Here is a 17,453-nt window from a genome sequence, read left to right as displayed (position 1 = left end):
ACACAGTCGGGATGTGCAATCGGCGGCTGACGGAACATGACAAGGGAGGTAGTGGCTGCAGCCTCGCCCCTCACCTGAGTGGGCACTGGGCAGCTGAGTCCAGGGGCAGTGGGCTTTGTCCCAGGGGTCCCTGTAAAGCAGTATTTGAGTTATTTCCCCCCTAACCCACTTTTAACTATTTTTCAGACTATTTTGCAAGAGGATTTCTCAAGATACATGAGGATGGAAATGGAAGAAGCTGAAGAAGCATTTCACAAAATGACAAATGATTAGAAACAACATATGAAGTGGTTTCTTTTTCCTGTCAAAGGACAAGTACCAGAGGAAATGTCATACCTGCTTCAAATGTACATTTAAGCCTTCATGAGTGGCCTTCAATAGTGCCCTTACTGTGAAACTGTCAGGATCTTCTTTGTCTCGAATTTGAGATTCTCTTAACAGTGACTCCAGTTTTTTCCTTATGAAAGATTCCACCTGATGCTCAGTGGTTCCGTTATTCTGCAAAATATTAAGCAATGCAAACTGTTTCCCCTAAGAATCATAGAATCTGTTAGAAAATACCTTTCATTCATGCCAACATTGCTTCTATAATTTGATTACCTCTCAATAATCTGTAAGAAGTTGAGCTCATTGTACCATTTTGGTCTCCCTCCCTACCAATCCTGTAATAATAATACTTACCATTTATTAAGCACTCACTCTCTACCAGTCACTCTTGATGTAACTGCATGCAACCCTTAAGAACCCTATAAAGTCAGTTCTATTCCCATTTTAGAGATGCAGACACCGAAACTAAGTTGTTCAAAATTACAAACCAGCAAGCAACTGAGCCAGAATTCAAACCCAGGACTCCAAAGCCCTTTTCACTATGCTACTCTATACTTACAGTATAAGCAAGGCCAGGGAAAGAGACTGGAGACTAAGTTTTCTACACCTAATAGGTACTTTGAGGAACAATATGTCATTTTAAAAGATTACCTTCTTTTACTGGAAGGGAAAAGAATGCTGTGGAAATCATCTCTGGGGTTGAGAATTATACTGAGATAAAATTTCTTTTCTGTCTCCAATCCACTGTGTAATTAAAGGGTATTCAGTACTGACCTGTGCTTTGATTTGTCATTATAATTACTTTAAGATCACAAATAATTTCAAAGGTTTTAGATAACAAAGCTATGTCCATCTCCAGATGAAGACTCACGGAATCATTAGGTGATCCAGGGATATAGATTTCCTAGAAGTCTTACATACACACAACTTTCATGGCCATGTCACTCCACCTGAAACTAAAGAACCCAACCTCTATTCACTGCTCCCTTGATTTTCAACTCCATTCACTTCTCCCTATTCCCAACACCTTGCCATAAATTCCTCAACCACTTGCTGAAAGAGTACTTCCCCATAAGAACAATTCTCACATCCCTCACCAAAAGTTTAAGGGCTATTTTTCCACTTGGAAATTTTTTACTGAAAGGTCATTACATCTGAACCCTGTGGAGGGGAGTAGGAGTTTTCCAGTAATGCATTCATTTACACAAAATCTTGCAGAAGTTAAGCAATATAGATGTCTTGCAGGAATTTTTTTTTAAATCTTTCATCAGGTTAAGTTATTGAATTCCCCTGTATTAATATCATATGTATTAATATCTTTTATATAGCCAGTTAATGAGATACCACACTTCACTAGAAGCCCTAAGGCTCTGAAGGAGATGAAAAGGAGGAAAAGAGCTGGCAATTGACATCAGGAGCTAATGCCATTATGTTAGCAAAGATGTGTACTCAAATGTCTCAACCTCATCTGCACAGGTGCCTACAAAAGCACAGACAACAGGGAGGGAGTCTGAGAAGCCACACTCCATTTCTGTCTGAGTGACCAAGAAGGCCTCAAGGACAACATAGGAATTAACGGGGTCTTTGAAAGGTAATTAAGATTTCAACATTAATGAAGAGAAGAACTTTCTTGTCATCCATAGTTCCAGCAAATACTGGACATAAGTAGACACTATTAAACACACAAAAAAACAGATTCGTTCTCCAAGAACAGAGAGTTTATAAAGGAGGCTAGAGGCAGATAAAGCTTGAAAAGTACTTTGGGGCTTGTATTAGTTTCTCAGCTGCTAAAACAAATACCAAAAATAGGTTGGCTTAAACAACATGGATTTATTGGCTCAAACAGATTTATTGAGACTAGGAGAAGTCCAAAATTGAAGGATCAACATGTTGATGCTTTTGTCCCAAAGACTGCGGCATTCTGGGGCTGGCTGCTGTAGATCATTAGTCCTTGGCTTTTCTGTCACACAGCAATGCACATGGCAGCATCTTCTCTGTTCTCTTCTGAATTCCATTAACTTCCATGTTCCCCATGGCTTCTCCTTCCATGTCCAATTTCTTTTGCTTTAGCCATATTGGAATATGACCCACCCTCATACCATTTGGGCACACCTTAACTAATGACATCTTCAAAGATCCTATTTACAAATGGGTTCACACCACAGGGCAAGGGATTGAGTCTTTTGTGGAGGGGCGTATGTCAATCTCCAACTAGGTCAGATAGAAAGAGTAGAGGATCTCTGGATAGGAGGTGCTCTGAGTAGTACTTTAGAAAAAATATTAATCTGGCAGTGTGTGCTGAAGAGGAATAATGCCTGCAAATGAAAATCCAGACATATTGGTTCCTACTAGAAGCACCAACCACCTAGGCTAGTGTGGTACTGGAAGATTTAACAAAGATGAGGGAGAATCTGAAGACATAACTCATTTTGCATAAAACAAACACTTACTGAGCTCTTGCTAATTTCCAGATGAAAAACAATAATAAAGCATAACCCCAATGTTTCAGAACCCTCAGAGCCATGAAGAAAATGACACATCAGTGGATAATTACACAAGTGGGAGGAAGTAGAGTGACAGATGAAAGGAGTATCATGGGCACACAGAGGAGCACCAAGACCACCCTTGGGAATTTGGGAAATACTTCCAGGGGCAGGTGATGCCTGAGTTAAAAAAAAAAGATGAGTAAAGGCTGATAGCTGGGCAAAGGACACAGTGACAGCATTCCAACATGAGCAAAAGCATGGAGAGAAGAAAGAGTATCAATAAGAACTACGGACCATATGAACATGGAGAAAAGAGCCACAGGGAAATATAGACAAAGCAAAGAAGACTGTATATTGTGTTTAAGGCTCACAAAGCAATAGCATATGACAATACATCATTTGAACTGCCCAATACCCTTTAAGGCAAGCACTAGGGTTAGCCCAGACTTACTCATAAAGACCAGAGGCAGAAAGATTCAACAACTTGTCCAAACGCACATGCCTAAAAAATGGCTGAATTGGGACTTGAACCCAAGATTTCCAATTCAAAATTCTGTGTCTGTCTGTTTCAGTCTGCTAGGCTGCCGAAACGCAATGTACCAGAAAAGGGCTGGCTTTTGTCAATGGGAATTTATTAGTTTACAAGTTTACAGTTCTGAGGTGGTGAAAATGTCCAAATCAAGGCACCCTCAAAATGATACCTTCTTCCTGAAGACAGGCTGAAGGCAACCCTGGACTCTGTCAGATAGCAAGGCACATGGTGGCATCTGCTGGTCTCCCTTCTCTTCCAGGTTTTATGGCTTCCAGCTTCTGGCTTCAGTGGCTTTCCCTCTGTTTCTGTGATCCTCTCTCTCAGCTTCTGTGTCTTTCTCTCATAAAGGACTCCAATAAAAGGGTTAAGACCCACCCTGAATGAGGTGGGTCATGTCTTAACTTAAAATCCTACTCACCAAAAGAACCTCCTTACAATGGATCCACACCCACAGGAATGGATTAGATTTAAGAACATGATTTTCTGGGGTATATAAACAGCTTCAAACCATCACACTGTCTCACTATAAAATACTATAGTCATCCTTTTTATGCTGTTACAGAAAAAGATAAATTACTAAGTCAAATCAATCACTAGCAGGCTCATGTTTTAAACATCTATTATTCCTGTCATCATACCTGGGAAATACATCTCCCAAATCTCCCCGAGGAAAACAGTTAATAAGGTTTCACTTAAGGTCAGAGGCAGATCCAAGAAAAGAACTCCAGGTCTCTAATGCCCGATGTATCAGATCACATGGCCCACAGCCTGGCGGGGGAGCGTTTGTTGGGAGGACAATAAGAGACAGTGTGTAAGAGCACCTAGGGCGCCTGTTGTCACACAAATTCAAATTACATTAGTTGCCTTCCTTGCTCAGGGCCTCACAAAGGGAACAGACAGTGAGGAGATGAACTGTGGCCTTTAGTGCCAAGGGCACTTTCACTGTTAACAAAGCAAACTAAAAATACAAAGCCAAGGCCAATGGGTGCCAGTGAAATAATGAACACTTCATACAAAGGCTATAATTATTCACTTCACATACTCTAAACACTGGGAGTTTGCTAAAGGACTGATATTTCTGCCTGTTGATCTTTTTCCTCTTTGTGGTTTACAGAGCAAGAAAATTAATAGCCATGGAGAACAAATAAATGTATGGCTGAGGTTTTATTACTATATTACCATTTGGTCCTAGAATCCAATAGCATCACTGAAAGAAAACAGAGCTGGACATTTGACCTCTCAACCTGTCAGCCACCATGCAGCTGTTGCAAAGACCACAGCTGAAAGCCATTTGGATCTTGCTGTTTTGCTCCCTGGGCCATGGGAGATGGAGGCTGTGGTGGCTGGGTAGTGGGCATGAAAACAGGGGCAGTTCATTTCATATGTCAGCAGTAGCTCCCATCAAGAAGTCATCAGGTTCCCAATGCCCCTTTCTGACAGGAAAATCTGGATCTAGAATTTTCAGCACCACAAATAAATAAATCGAACACACAAATCATTCTTGTATTATCTCTAGCATGAAACTAAAGGGTCCCTGGAAAAGATGCCCAGAGCCATGACCACTCCTCCAGGTTGGAAAGAACCAGGAAAGGGAAGGATAAGGGTTGAGGAGGGCGCTGCCCCCTAAGAGGGACTCTACCCTCAGCTGCACAATGGAATCACTAGAAGCTCTGACACTCTCATTGTCCAGTACACAGTCGAGACCAACTGCATCAGAATCTCTGGGCTAGGCCCCAGGAATTGGGATTTTTGATAGCTCCCCTGTCACTCCAATGTGCAGTCACTTTTGAGGGCCTTTGGCGTTTTTTTTTTTCAAAAAAAAAAAAAAAAAAAAACAAAGGAAGTATCTCACTCCCATCCAAATGTGTCCCATTCACCCTACCATCCCCCACCACCATCACTGCTGGGCTAGAATCTGGAGACAGGTGAATAAGTTCTCATCTCCAAATTCTACATCAGATAATATGTTAGCTGCCATTTATGGGTGCCTTAGGGCTTTCGAAGCCTATTAAAGGTCTTGTGCTGAAACAGAGACGCTTCTCAGCCAGTCCTGTCTGTGCATTTGCTTCTGCACTCTCCTGTCTGCTGCCTTCAGCTCTCTTAAAAACATGTTCTTCTGTTCAATGGCCATTACCTACATTAACAATAATTGTCTTGCTGCTGCTGCTCCTGTTATTAACATTTACTGAGCACAGATCATGCTCCAGGCACTGTTCTGAGTTCTTTACAGGGTTTCAACTTACCTGGTCCTCCTGATAACCTTCGTCCTTTATTTTTTAAAGTTAAATAATGAGTTTATTCCTTTACTATGTAATGAGTCGACTTTGTGCAACCACAGTAGGAGCTGTGGATGATATGTATTTCCAGTTCCAGGAAGCAAACACTTATTCTTATTATAGAGAGCCAACTGATTAATGTGGCTGTCAATCAGAATAAGACAGAATTTACAATCTTTATTCTCTGCATTTGTCTCAAGATACTTCCAAATACCAACAGCTCTTTCATCTAAATAGTAGAGATCCTGAAGAAAATCAGGAGCAAGACGTTTGGACTTCAGAATTCTCAAGATTTTACTGTCTGTAACACAGCATACTTGTAATACGTTGTGGGCATCCCCTAGGATTGTAGACCTGTTCCTTCTCAAGGTCTGATGTAAATTTCAGCCAGGTGAGGACACGATCTCCCCAGTTCAGAGCCAATTCGGACAGTCTCTTCACAGGAGTGTGAACTTAAACTGTGAAGGTAACTGTCAGGCAAAGAGAGAGCCATAAAAACCTTTTTAAAAAAAAAAAACTAGAGAAGTTGTCAGTTTACAGAAAAATCATGCATAAAAGACAGACTTCCCACATAGCACCCTGTTATTAACACCTTGCGTTAGTGTGGTACATTTCTTACAACTTATGAAAGAACATTTTTTATAGTTGTACTATTAACTGTAGTCCATGGTTGACATTAGGGTCTCTGTGTTGAACAGTCCTATGTGTTTTTTTCTTTTTTTTTTTTTTTTATTCTGGTAATACATAAACATTCTAAAATTTCCCCTTTTAACCACATTCAAATATATAATTCAGTGCTTCAGTGCTGTTAATTACATTCACAATGTTGTGCTACTGTCACCACCATCAATTATCAAAATTTTTCTATCAACCCAAATAGAAAATTGGTACAATTTAAGCATTAACTCCCCCTACGCTACCCCTACCCTGGCCCTTGGTAGCCTATATTCTAGTTCCTGACACTATGAATTTTCATATTCTAATTATTTAATATCAGTAATATCATACAATATTTGTCCTTTTGTGCCTGGCTTATTCACTCAACATGACGTCTTCAAAGTTCATCCATCTTGTTGCATGTATCAGAACTTCCTTCCTTTTCATGACTGAATAACATTCCATTTGTACCCAAAATATATATATTATTATACACATAAAAAATATATATTATATACACACACACACACATGCACACCACATATTTTGTTTATTCATTCATCAGTTGATGCTCAATTAGATTGCTTCTACCTTTTGGCAATTGTGAAGAATGCTGCTACCAATATCTGCGTCCAAATATACTCCCTGCTTTCAATTCTTTCGGGTATATACATAGAAGTGGGATTACCAGGTCATATGGTCATTCTATACTTGGCTTTCTGAGGAACTGCCAAATTGTCTTCCCACAGTGGTTCCACTATTATACATTCCCACCAACAATGAATGAGTGTTCCTGTTTCTCTACATCCTGTCCAACACAATAATACTGGCATTTCTAATTAACCATAAGGTTATCTTTACCAGCAGTCTTTATTTCTTTATGCTGTTTCACTCCACGGTCTAGTAGCCTTTCCTTTCAGTCTGAAAACTCCCTTTAGCATGGAAGGTCTAGTGGTAATGAACTCCCTCAGCTTCTGTCTATCTGGGAATCTAATCTCTCCCTCATTTTTGAAAGAAAGACTTGCTGGACATAAAATTCTTGGTTGGTAATTGTGTTCTTTCAGCACTTTAAATATTCCATACCACTGTTTCCTTGCCTCCATGGTTTCTAATGAGAAATTAACACTAGATCTTATTGGGATTCTTTCATACACAACTCACTGGTTTTCTCTTGCAATTTTCAGAGCTCTCTTCTTGTGTTTGGCATTGGACAATTTGATTACTATGTGTCTTTGTGTGTTTCTTTTTTATTTTATCCTGTTTGGGGTTTGCTGGGATTCTTGAATGTACATATTCATGCCTTTCGTTAAGTGTGGGTTCTGCCATTATTTCTTTAAATATTCTTTTTGTCTCTTTCTCTCTTCTCCCTCTGAGACTCCCATAAATTATATTGGCATGCTTGCTGGTATCCCACAGGTCTTTTAGGTTCTGTTTGCACTTTTTTATTTGTTTTTCTTTCAGCTCCTCAGTCTGAATCATTTCAATTGTGTTATCTTTGAGATAACTGAAGCCACTTCTCATCTGTTGTTGAAACCATCTGGGGAATTTTCCATTTCTGTTATTGTGTTCTTCAAGTCCAGTATGTTGTTTGTTTCTTATTGGGAAACTCAAAGAGATTCTCATATTGTTCATTCATCGTTTTCTTCATATCCTTTAACTCTTTCTTAGTGTTTGCTTTCTTCTTCTTGAGCATAATGAGGATGATTTTTTAAAAGTCTTTGTCCAGTAAATCCAAAGTCTGGTCCTCTTCATTGACGGTTTCTAGGTTTTTACCTTGTTCCTCTGGATGAGCTGTCATTTCCTACTTCTTTGTCTTGTAATCTTTTGTTGCATACTGTGCATTTTAGTATTTTAAAGTGCTAACTCTGGGATTTAGTGCCTGAGCTGTCTGTCTGTTCCTTTAGTTTGTACCTGCTAATAATATGACAGAGATTTTCCTGAATGCCATGAGCTAATCAAACCCAGCAAACCAAGGCAAAAGCACCTTTCACAGTCTTTGCAATTTGGCTCTACTATGGCTGGTGGTGTCCTTCAGAGCTTGGCCCTCCCACCAAGAAGATCGGCCTGAGGCAAAAGCAAAGTGCAGGGTGCTCTCTGTCTTTTCTGAGACTGTGTAGAGCTGGTGAGCCAGCTGCTTTTCCTGGGTTTGTGCTTGCTAGTGGCATTAGGAATCCCCCCACTTGCAGTTCCAGTGAACACCCCTTCTACTCCTTTTGAATTAGACCCCCCCACCCCACCATCCTAGGTGCTGTCCTGCGTGACTAAATGCAGGTAGTCCCTTACCCTAGGCTGCTTCAGTTTAATTGTTTCTCTCACTGTCCCAGCTGTCTGCAAGCCACTTCTCTGCCCTCAGGACAAACTCTGAGAGGGTAAGTCTGAGACAAGTTCTCTGGCTCAGTCCCTTAGAGTTCTACCCAGTAGATTGGCGCTAACATACATGCACTTCAGTATGTGCACAGGGGTCACTGGAACAGGGTCAGGGACCTACAATGGAAGCACAAACTGGCTCCACCCTACATTATAGAGGGGGTGGGGGAGGGGCCAGCAAGGGCACCAGAAGCTTTGTCTATGGCTTCTGGAGCTGCATTTTCTTGATTCAGCCCTTGCCCAGTTAAGGAAGCCCCTTTCCATAATTTTGAGGAAGGTTACTGCCTTTAAGATTCCTCTGTGGCATTTGCCCAGGGGGAGCTGGAACAATTGCTGCCCTCAGAGTTGGCCCCCAGAGATTGGAAGTAGCTGATTAAAAGCAGTGACCAGTGATCAGACCACACACCCCTCCCCACTGCCCCCACCTCCACTCTCGAGTTCGGAGGACTAGGTCTTTATGTCCCATCCTGGCAACAGCAAGCTGTGCCAGAAACCCACTGCTGTCTGCAACAAGTCTGGGGGATGGCAAACAGTAGTCACTGCAGGAAAGGTGAAATTCACTAGTATTTATCGTAATTTACCAGCCTCTTCCTCCCATTCTTCCTCGGATGTTCCACTAGTTCTGGAGTTTCAAAATGGTTGACTCACACTGTTCCTGCCATTTCAACCATTATTTTGGTGGAGGGACTGATTCCTGAAGCTTTCTATTCCACATCTTCCACAATCCTCTACTGCACAATAACCTTTTAAGGTATTATTATTTTGCCCACTTAGAAGACAAAGACAAGAAAAACAAACTGAGGCACAGAGAAGTGAATGATCTCCCCATGGTCCTAGAGTTCGTAAGTGGCAGTGCCAGGTTTTGAACCTAGACAGTCTGGCTCCAGAATTCATGCATTTAACTCTACTACATAGACCCTCATTTGACCTGCTCTGCGTATTCCAGCCTACACTGAATTCTCTTTCCTCTGAGTGCACATTCTAAATCAGTGCCCATATGATTTAACAGTTTAAGTTTATTATTCATTACTTTCTTCCTGTGTGATAGTGTTTCTCACAAACTTGAGAGATCATAAACAATTCATGTCTTCCCTGAGATCAAAGATGGACTATGTATTTTTCCCCATTTGAATTAAGCACATTCACTAGAAAGATTATAGTAGTTCTGGGAAACTTGTTCCATGTAATCATACTTATACAATATGGGATCAGACTTTTCATGAAATCAAGATTTCCTCAATTAAATCAGATATAATAAGTAGTATAGCGGTTTTCTTAACTCTAGAAAGTTTATGTAGGCATGATCTTTGTGGTAGTTTGAAGCTGTTATGTAACCCCAGAAAAGACAATGTTCTTTTAATCCATTCCTGTGGGTGCAGACCTTTTGATTAGGTTATTTCAACTGAGATGCAACCTACCTCACACAAGGTAAAGAGGACAAACACATATAGAAGCTAAAAGATGAAATTCAGAAAAACACCCAGAGAAGCTGAAAGGAAGCCACTGAAGCCAGAAGCTGAAGCAACAACACCTGGGAGAGAAGGACCAGCAGACTTCACCATGTGATGTGCTACCTGACAGAGGAGCCCAAGCTCACCAGTAACTGGTCTTCAGAGAAGGGATTGTCCTGTTGATGCCTTAATTGGGACATGTTCATGGCCTTAGAATCCCAAATTTAGAAGCTAATAAATCCCCATTTTTAAAAGCCAGTTCATTTCTGGTATATTGCATTTCATCAGCTTTAGCAAACCAAAACAATCTTGGATAAGTCACTTCACTTCTCTCAGCCCCATTTTCCTAATCTGTAAAAAAGTGGAAATGATAGTTTCTACCCATCTTCAGGTGTGAGAATAAAATGAGATCCTGTAAGTAAAGTGCCCGGCTTTTAGTAAGGGTTCAATAAATGTGAGGAACATAAAAGCTGGTTTTAGCTAGGGTACAAAAAAATAATAGTACACTATCAGAAAATCATCAGAAGCTGTTCTTTGAAGCTATTAAGCACAGAGTGTTAAGCTAATTAAAGCAACAATACTTTATATACTTAAAAAAAAAGAAAAAAAAAAACAGTCCAAAATGAGCACAAGTCTGGGTATGTGCATCTGAATATACATGTGGATTTATACTTATCACCGTAAGTTCATGATTTGAAGTTCCCACTGCTCCAATGACAGATGAAGTGGGGGGTTGGGGGCTGGGGGAGGGAAGGTTGGAGAAGGAGGGAGGGGAGGAAAGAAGTCATAACCTTGGTCAAAACTAAAATAAACAATATCTCTGCAGATCATAAATGTAGTACAGCTCCACATTCAAGCAGGCAGTTTGCCAAGAATTTATAAATCATAGTGTAATAGACACTAAAGGTGCTCCACATGATGTGGGAGATTAGAGCTGGTCTCATAACATGACATCAAGGTGAAAAGAAGCTGGGATATAGTCCCTTGCATATGAAAGGAAGTAGCATATTTTTAAAAAAACCCAACTGTTTGGAACATATAAAGTTTAATATCAAAAAGAAGCAGGAATAAGAAGACGATTTGCTTCGTGATTGGCTCTGTGATATCTTCAACATAAGACATGGCCAGGAACCTGGGGCAGAGTGTGTACTATATGTATGGGGGCGGGGCGGGGAGCTCAGGGTTCAGGTAGAAACAATCCCCAAACCACCAGATAGAATGAGAAATACAGAAAGAGAGAAAGGGAGGAAAAAATTATCCCATTCAAAACTGAGTCTTCACACTCTTGAAGTTTTACCAAAACCCATAATTTTCTTCAGGTGATTTTAAACAAACTAGAGTAATATTAACTAGATGTGGTTTTGGTTTTTAAGTGGGGATTTCATTTCCTATCTTGTTAGTTATGTGTTTCCCTTGGAATAATTTAGTAGATGGGTTAACATTCAACCGTTTAAGTAATGGTAGATGTTCAGTACTTGTTTTCTCAAAAGTAATTGGTGTGGTCAGTTATATCATTGCTACATGCATTGACTATATAAATTCAGTATTAATTTTCCTTCATCTCTGGTTGATCTTATAACCTTTATAGGAGTTTTCTTTTCCCTTAAAGTGTTTCACCTTTTGTGAAAAACAATTCACCTATTGTGTAAAACAAATGCCTACTTGCATAGCAAGGTTTTGAAATGAGGTTTAGACAAAAATGATCCATCTGTTCATACTCTCTACTTGGTTACCTTCCCTCCCCATTAATGCATTCTTTGCTTCTAGAACTTGATGGAAACTTGTTAGCCAGTTTATTGTCTTTCTAGCAGTGTGTGTGGTATCACATATGCTTGGCATATTGCCTGTACTACTTTTAAAGTTCTTACAATTTATTACTTGCCTAAGTGTTACTAAATCCTTTTCTTCTGTGTACCAGATGGGAACGTATTGGGGGAGGATATTAACTGACACTACTAAAGGAAGGCAATAGAAGATGTTATCAATGTTCTTTGTAACCTGAAAACTGAACAAGGCTGTGAGGCTCATTTCTAAATATTTCAAGTGCTAAAAAAAAATCTATGCTGTTTCTCAGTTGTTCCACCCAAACCACCTTAGGACTCTGAAAAGTAAAATGTCACAGGGTTTTATCAGTTGCTACTGAGATCAGCAGCCATGGTGCCCCCTGTTGTTCTACACCAACTTCAGTTCAATAAAAATGTTAACTTTGAAAAAAAAAAAAACTGAGCCTTCAACACAAAATTCTAAAACTCATGAGGAAAACTAGTGCTAAGACAGAGTCAATAAAATCAGTAAATGGAATGAGAACTCATTCTTTCACTTTAAAATACGTAGCTCAAATCACTTTAAAATCATTAGCTCAAAGATATGAAGAAATAACTCCAAAAAAAAAACAAAAAAACACTAAGAAACAACAATAAGCAGAAATTAACCAAGAGCAGGTATCTATGAAAAAGAACCATTTATAAATTTTGTAAATAAAGAATAAAGTCATCAAAATTTCAAAACAAAATAGCTGGGATAAACTCTAGACTGTGCACAAAGAGAGAATTAATGGATTGAAAAATAATACTGTAAATGTCTCCCAGAACTCAGCACAGAGAGATATCAAGATAAAGAAAATATTAAAGAAAAATTCAGAGATACAGAGATACAGGGAATAGACTAAGAGATTCCAAAATAAATCTAACAGGACTTCCAAAAAAAAAAAAAAAAAAGACAGAGGGAAAGGCATAGAAACAATATCCAAAGAAATAATGACTGAGAATTTTCAATAACAAAAGAAAACATATGTTCTTTATTAGGAAGTGTGCATTGAAAGCTGACTAAGAAAATTAAAATCCACACCTAGACACTTAATAGTGAAATTGCAAATCAACAAAGATTGAAAGACAGATTACCAACAAGGAAAGAAAAATTAGACTGACAGCAGACTTCTCCTCAACAATAGTAGACCCAAAAGACAATAAAGTAATACCTTTAAAATACAGGGGAAAATGTATACAAGTACCTATTTAATAGCTTTATTATGTTAGACCTAGACATTCATCACTTAACACTTGATAGGACATGGAGACAGAAGCCATTTCAAGTACTAGGAATAGATGGATTCTTCCAAGTATCTCCATCACCCATCCCTCATCAATAGGAGGCAACAACATCCCCAGCATGTGGGCCTTTAGTCTGAGTGGACACTTTCAGTAGCAAGGACCTCACAACTTCAAGAGGTAGCTAATCCCTTCTGAAAGTGCTAAGTCTTAAACCAACAAGATTCATAATTCTTCTTAAAACAATTCATAAAATGAATAACAGGAAAGAAAATGAATCTGTAGCTAAGGCAGTGGGAAGGCAGGAAAACTTTAAAAATGTTTAGTGTGAGACAGAAACACCATGCATATGGTTTTAGAATATTAATATAACTCAAAAAGTTGTTACATGTTATAGGAATAGGGGTGATTTAAAACTCATTGGAAGGTTTGGGGTTTGCAGGGCAAGCTTCCGTAGGAGAGAGAAAGTTGATGTTTGTGCCTAAGAGGCTGACTGATCACAGATTCAGATAGCACAAGAACAAAGATTTTGAATAACTCAACCCAAGAGGAAAGGTCAGTGCAATTGAAATATGGGATGGAAAATCTACAATGCACACTAGCATTAGAGGGCCCCGTAAAGATGAATGATGGTGAATTGGCCTCTCTGACTCGACTATCAGATTTTTGTTCTGTGGTTCAAAGGAAATTATGCCCCTGTGTCTTTGAGCTGTATGTCTTGGGACACAACCGTCTTTACCTCATGGCTTATGCATCACAAGCCAGCTTTTCTCTATGGCTGAAGCCACACAATAATATGAGGCAGAAGCTTAAGGGATTAGAATAATTCAAAAATAGAAAGCAACTCTTCCATATGCAAAAAACATTCAGTGTGGTTTGACTATAAATAGAAGTAACAGTGGACTAGAAGGAGTAAGAAGGCATGCAGGGTGGGCTTGTCCTCTTGCTCTGTGTCTAACACCAGGATAACACTGGAGAGGTCATGCATCTTCCTCTGATCTTTGCATGTGCTCTTTCCAGTACCTGGCCATCCCATCTAAAACTTCAATACATCCTTCACACATGCACACATACACACACATACACTCACTTCTCCCCTGCCATTTTCCCTCCTTAGCACTTATCACTAAATATTTTACTTGGCTTATTTATTGCTCATCTTCCCTCTCTCCCATTAATGTGTAAATACTATGAAGTGAGCAGTTTTGTTGACTTTGTTTACTGATATTTCCCCCCCATACCAAAAACAGCAATGGGCTCACAGGAGAGGCTCAAGAAAATTTTGTTGAATGTGCAAATGAGTTCTCTGTAAGCCACTTGAGAGTGAGTGCTACAGGGTCTAAGAATGTTATCCTAAAACCTTTATTTAGTGCAATAATTCAGATATGATTTACCACATACTGTTAACCTAAAACTGAGGTTAAGATCCTCCTCCAAGAATTATTGGTTCACATTAAACTATGCCCTCTTTTGAAGAAATAAGATCAGATTTTCAGGTACCTAGATTTAAATTTGCCAATCAGAGAAGGTATCTGAGGTTTCTGCTGACAATGGGACTATAAATTGACTGATTCATAAGACAAGACTTTGGTTTTCTATATACAATATTGTTTTTTCTCAGAAGAGCTGATGTAAAAGATGGACTAAAACCTCCACTAGAATGTTAGTTTCTTTATTTTCTCTTACAAAATATAAAAGACCCCTGCAAAACTTTACAGTTATGGTCCGCTCCCCTTTCAACTAGCCCAAATCAAAGAACCTGATTGAAAGATTATGTTAATCTTTATGGAATCATGTTCTAAACTACCTATTTATATGAGCTCCCAGAAGTAAACTAAGAAACCTTGAATATAAGAGAAACACTGGTGGATATTTCACAAGTGGAGATACTGATTTGTTCCCATAAAACTACAGCTAACCTTTAAAGGAATTTTATAATTACAGATATTTACCTTAGAAAGTCCAAAGGCTCATGGACATTAGAAGAAAACTGATGGAGCTAGATAGATTTAGAAACCAAAACAGAGGGAGAACCTAAGAAGGCGACTAGGTGAGACAGGGCAAAAAAACACCTCTGTGAAAAACACTAGATAAAAACCAGAAGGTGACCCAGAATACCGGTTTCAGTGATGCACCAGCTGGACGAGGTCTGCTAGAACCACAGGGGCCATACACTTGGTGAAACTGGGAGTCTGCATTCTGAAACGAGTGAGTAAGCCGGCTGAAAGTCCCGCAGCCATGCTGTGGTGTGGGGAAGCTGGGGGTTGGCGTTTGGAGATGGACTGGTTCTTTTGAGAAAAAAAAAAAAAAAAGGGAAAAACCCAGGAGCAGCTGCAGTTGCGATGGTGGGAACCGCACAGTGAAGCACGGCAGGAGTGGACTGAGCCAACCTCTCGGTGTCTGGCCTGGAGGACAGCCTGCGGCAGATTCCCCCAGGGCCAGGGGAGCAGAGTGGGGAGCCGGAAGGAGAAAGAAACCCTGCTGCTTGCAGCTGGCTCCCCAGTGGGCTGGAGACACTCCTGCCCGGGGCCGTGCCCACAGCCCAGAGCCACACCAGTTGTCCCAGAGCTGGGAAGGACGAACTGTGTGAGGAGAGAGTGGAGGTTGAGACGCCCCATTCAGCCATCTTTGCATCAGGCTGAGAGCGCCCCTGCACGGCCCGGCAGCCCAGGGCTTCCCTTGAGGGATGGCGCACACTTGTGACGTAGCACAGCCTTCCCTCAGCAGAGGTCCTGGAAGATCACAGCTGAGACGGGGGACCCGCTCGGAAAGCTCAGGGACGCTACGTCAATGCCAATGGTTTGTGGGTCAGTGACAGAGAGGGTCTGGGGCAGAACTGAAATGAAGGCTTAGACTCTTGCAGCGGCCTTGAATCTCCAGGAACACCTGGGACGTTTGAATATTAAACCTGACCTGCCTCCCTAGCCACATGGACACATACCCCACATTCAGGGCAGACAGCTCCAGCAACATACCCAAACTGAGTTCACCAACTGAACCCCACAAGAATCATTTCCCCACACACCACAAGGACAAAGTTGAAGAGAACTGACTTGAGGGGCATAGGTGACTCACAGACGCCATCTGCTGGTTAGTTAGAGAAAGTGTACACCACCAACTTGTATTTCTGAAAAATTAGATTGGTATTTTTTTTATAACTTGAAAGAACCCCATCAAGCAAAGCAAATGGCAAGAGGCCAAAAACAACAGAAAATCTTAATGCATATGATAAAACCAGACGATATGGAGAACCCAATCCCAAACACCCAAATCAAAATATTAGAAAAGACACAGTACTTGGCACAATTAATCAAAGAACTACAATCGAGGAACGAAAACATGGCAAAGGATAGAAAGGACATGAAGAAGACCATGGCACAGGATATAAGGGACATAAAGAAAACCCTAGAAGAGCATAAAGAAGAAATTGCAAGAGTAAATAAAAAAAAAATAGAAGATCTTATGGAAATAAAAGAAACTGTTGGCCAAATTAAAAAGACTCTGGATACTCATAATACAAGATTAGAGGAAGTTGAACCACAACTCAGTGTCCTAGAAGTCCACAGAACAGAAAATGAAAGAACAAAAGAATGGAGAAAAAAATCAAAAAAATCAAAATGGATCTCAGGGATACGATAGATAAAATAAAACATCCAAACTTAAGACTCATTGGTGTCCCAGAAGGGGAAGAGAGGGGTAAAGGTCTAGAAAGAGTATTCAAAGAAATTGTTGGGGAAAACTTCCCAAACCTTCTACACAATATAAATACACAAAGCATAAATGCCCAGCGAACTCCAAATAGAATAAATCCAAATAAACCCACCCCAAGACATTCTGATCAGACTGTCAAATACTGAAGAGAAGGAGCAAGTTCTGAAAGCAGCAAGAGAAAAGCAATTCACCACATACAAAGGAAACAACATAAGACTAAATTGTGACTACTCAGCGGCCACCATGGAGGCAAGAAGGTAGGGGCATGACATATTTAAAATTCTGAGAGAGAAAAATTTCCAACCAAGAATACTTTATCCAGCAAAACTCTCCTTCAAATTTGAGGGAGAGCTTAAATTTTTCACAGACAAACAAATGCTGAGAGACTTTGCCAATAAAAGACCTGCCCTATTTCAGATACTAAAGGGAGCCTTACTGACAGAGAAACAAAGAAAGGAGAAAGAGATATAGAGAATTTTAACAGACATATATAGAACCTTACATCCCAAATCACCAGGACACTCATTTTTCTCTAGTGTTCACGGATCTTTCTCCAGAACGGACCATATGCTGGGACATAAAACAAGCCTCAAGAAATT

The 17,453-nt window shown here is 40.1% G+C and overlaps 1 protein-coding gene across 6 annotated transcripts in view; it reads right to left on the bottom strand.

The window, feature by feature from the left end:
- Nucleotides 1–17,453, bottom strand: part of PLCH1 (phospholipase C eta 1) — a 262,393-nt gene that overhangs the window by 38,949 nt on the left and 205,991 nt on the right. For all 6 annotated transcript variants that reach the window (XM_037842070.1, XM_037842071.1, XM_037842073.1 and 3 more), the window contains exon 12: nucleotides 337–498. In XM_037842070.1, coding sequence (XP_037697998.1) covers nucleotides 337–498 — 162 coding nt within the window. The remainder of the gene's footprint in view (nucleotides 1–336; nucleotides 499–17,453) is intronic.

Source organism: Choloepus didactylus, chromosome 1 (genome assembly GCF_015220235.1).
Source record: "Choloepus didactylus isolate mChoDid1 chromosome 1, mChoDid1.pri, whole genome shotgun sequence".
In the NCBI taxonomy this organism is placed as follows: domain Eukaryota; kingdom Metazoa; phylum Chordata; class Mammalia; order Pilosa; family Megalonychidae; genus Choloepus; species Choloepus didactylus.
This window is presented reverse-complemented; position numbering and strand designations above follow the sequence as displayed.